The 1,467-nt window shown below is 46.3% G+C and overlaps 1 protein-coding gene across 1 annotated transcript; it reads left to right on the top strand.

Annotated features, from left to right (window-relative positions):
- The first annotated feature begins 220 nt into the window (after positions 1–220).
- Positions 221–1,267, top strand: LOC118006431 (annexin A2-like). The gene has a single exon (XM_034999096.1). It carries the CDS (start codon positions 236–238, stop codon positions 1,250–1,252), a length of 1,017 nt encoding a protein of 338 aa, XP_034854987.1. The 5' UTR covers positions 221–235; the 3' UTR covers positions 1,253–1,267.
- The last annotated feature ends 200 nt before the right edge of the window (positions 1,268–1,467 follow it).

The following is a 1,467-nucleotide window of genomic DNA, read 5'->3' as shown; positions in this document are numbered from 1 at the left end:
GGTCTAGATGTACCAAAGGATTATGTAATTTGAAAGAATAAAATTCCTCCCTTAAAAGAACACTCATTCACTTGAATTCAAGCCACCATCTATTAAGGAGATTGTGCATGAATGAAAACAAGGAAATAATATGTCAAAGAATCTACTTTGTCTTTAGGTTGGTAAGAAAAAACATAAGAGGCTCTACAGCTGGGGACGCTTGCAGCTCTCAGCGCCGGGCCCAGTTTCCTTCAAAATGTCTACTGTTCATGAAATTCTCTGCAAACTCAGCTTGGAGGGTGATCACTCCACGCCCCCAAGTGCATACGTGTTGGTCAAAGCATACACCAATTTTGATACTGAGCGTGATGCTCTGAACATTGAAACGGCCATCAAGACCAAAGGTGTGGATGAGGTCACCATTGTCAACATTTTGACCAACGGCAGCAATGAACAGGATATTGCCTTCGCCTACCAGAGAAGGACCAAAAAGGAACTTGCATCAGCACTCAAGTCAGCCTTGTCCAGCCACCTCGAGACCGTGATTTGGGGCCTATTGAAAACACCTGCTCATTATGATGCTTCTGAGCTGAAAGCCTCCATGAAGGGGCTGGGGACTGACGAGGACTCCCTCATTGAGATCATCTGCTCAAGGACCAACCAAGAGCTTCAGGAAATTAACAGAGTCTACAAAGAAATGTACAAGACTGATCTGGAGAAGGACATCATTTCTGACACATCTGGTGACTTCCGCAAGCTGATGGTTGCCCTTGCAAAGGGTAGAAGAGCAGAGGATGGCTCTGTCATTGATTATGAACTGATTGACCAAGATGCCTGGGATCTCTATGATGCTGGAGTGAAGAGGAAAGGAACTGATGTGCCCAAGTGGATCAGCATCATGACTGAGCAGAGTGTGTGTCACCTCCAGAAAGTATCTGAAAGGTACAAGAGCTACAGCCCTTATGACATGCTGGAAAGCATCAAGAAGGAGGTCAAAGGAGACCTGAAAAATGCTTTCCTGAACCTGGTCCAGTGCATTCAGAACAAGCCCTTGTATTTTGCTGACCGGCTATACAACTCCATGAAGGGCAAGGGGACTCGTGATAAAGTCCTGATTAGAATCATGGTCTCTTGCAGTGAAGTGGACATGTTGAAAATTAGGTCTGAATTCAAGAGAAAGTACGGCAAGTCCCTGTACTACTACTACATCCAGCAAGACACGAAGGGGGACTACCAGAAAGCGCTTCTGTACCTGTGTGGTGGGGATGACTAAGGCCCATGACAGAGGAGCACCCAGCAGTGGTGCTCCTTTGTTTCCAGCCAACAGTTCTAGAAAATAGCTTGTGACTAACAGTCCCCTTGTGCCTGTCCCCGCAAGGATGGTGTTAGCATCACCCCCTCCCCATCCTTATGTCAGTTGCCTAAGCACTGCCTGCCTCTCATGTCTAGTTTCTTTTAGCCAAAGAAATGAACATTCCAAAGAGTTGG

The sequence above is a fragment of the Mirounga leonina genome, unplaced genomic scaffold, assembly GCF_011800145.1.
Source record: "Mirounga leonina isolate KUSES-001 unplaced genomic scaffold, KU_Mleo_1.0 Mir_96, whole genome shotgun sequence".
Classification (NCBI taxonomy): domain Eukaryota; kingdom Metazoa; phylum Chordata; class Mammalia; order Carnivora; family Phocidae; genus Mirounga; species Mirounga leonina.
Note: the sequence above shows the minus strand (reverse complement) of the source record. Positions and strands in the feature narration are given on the sequence as shown.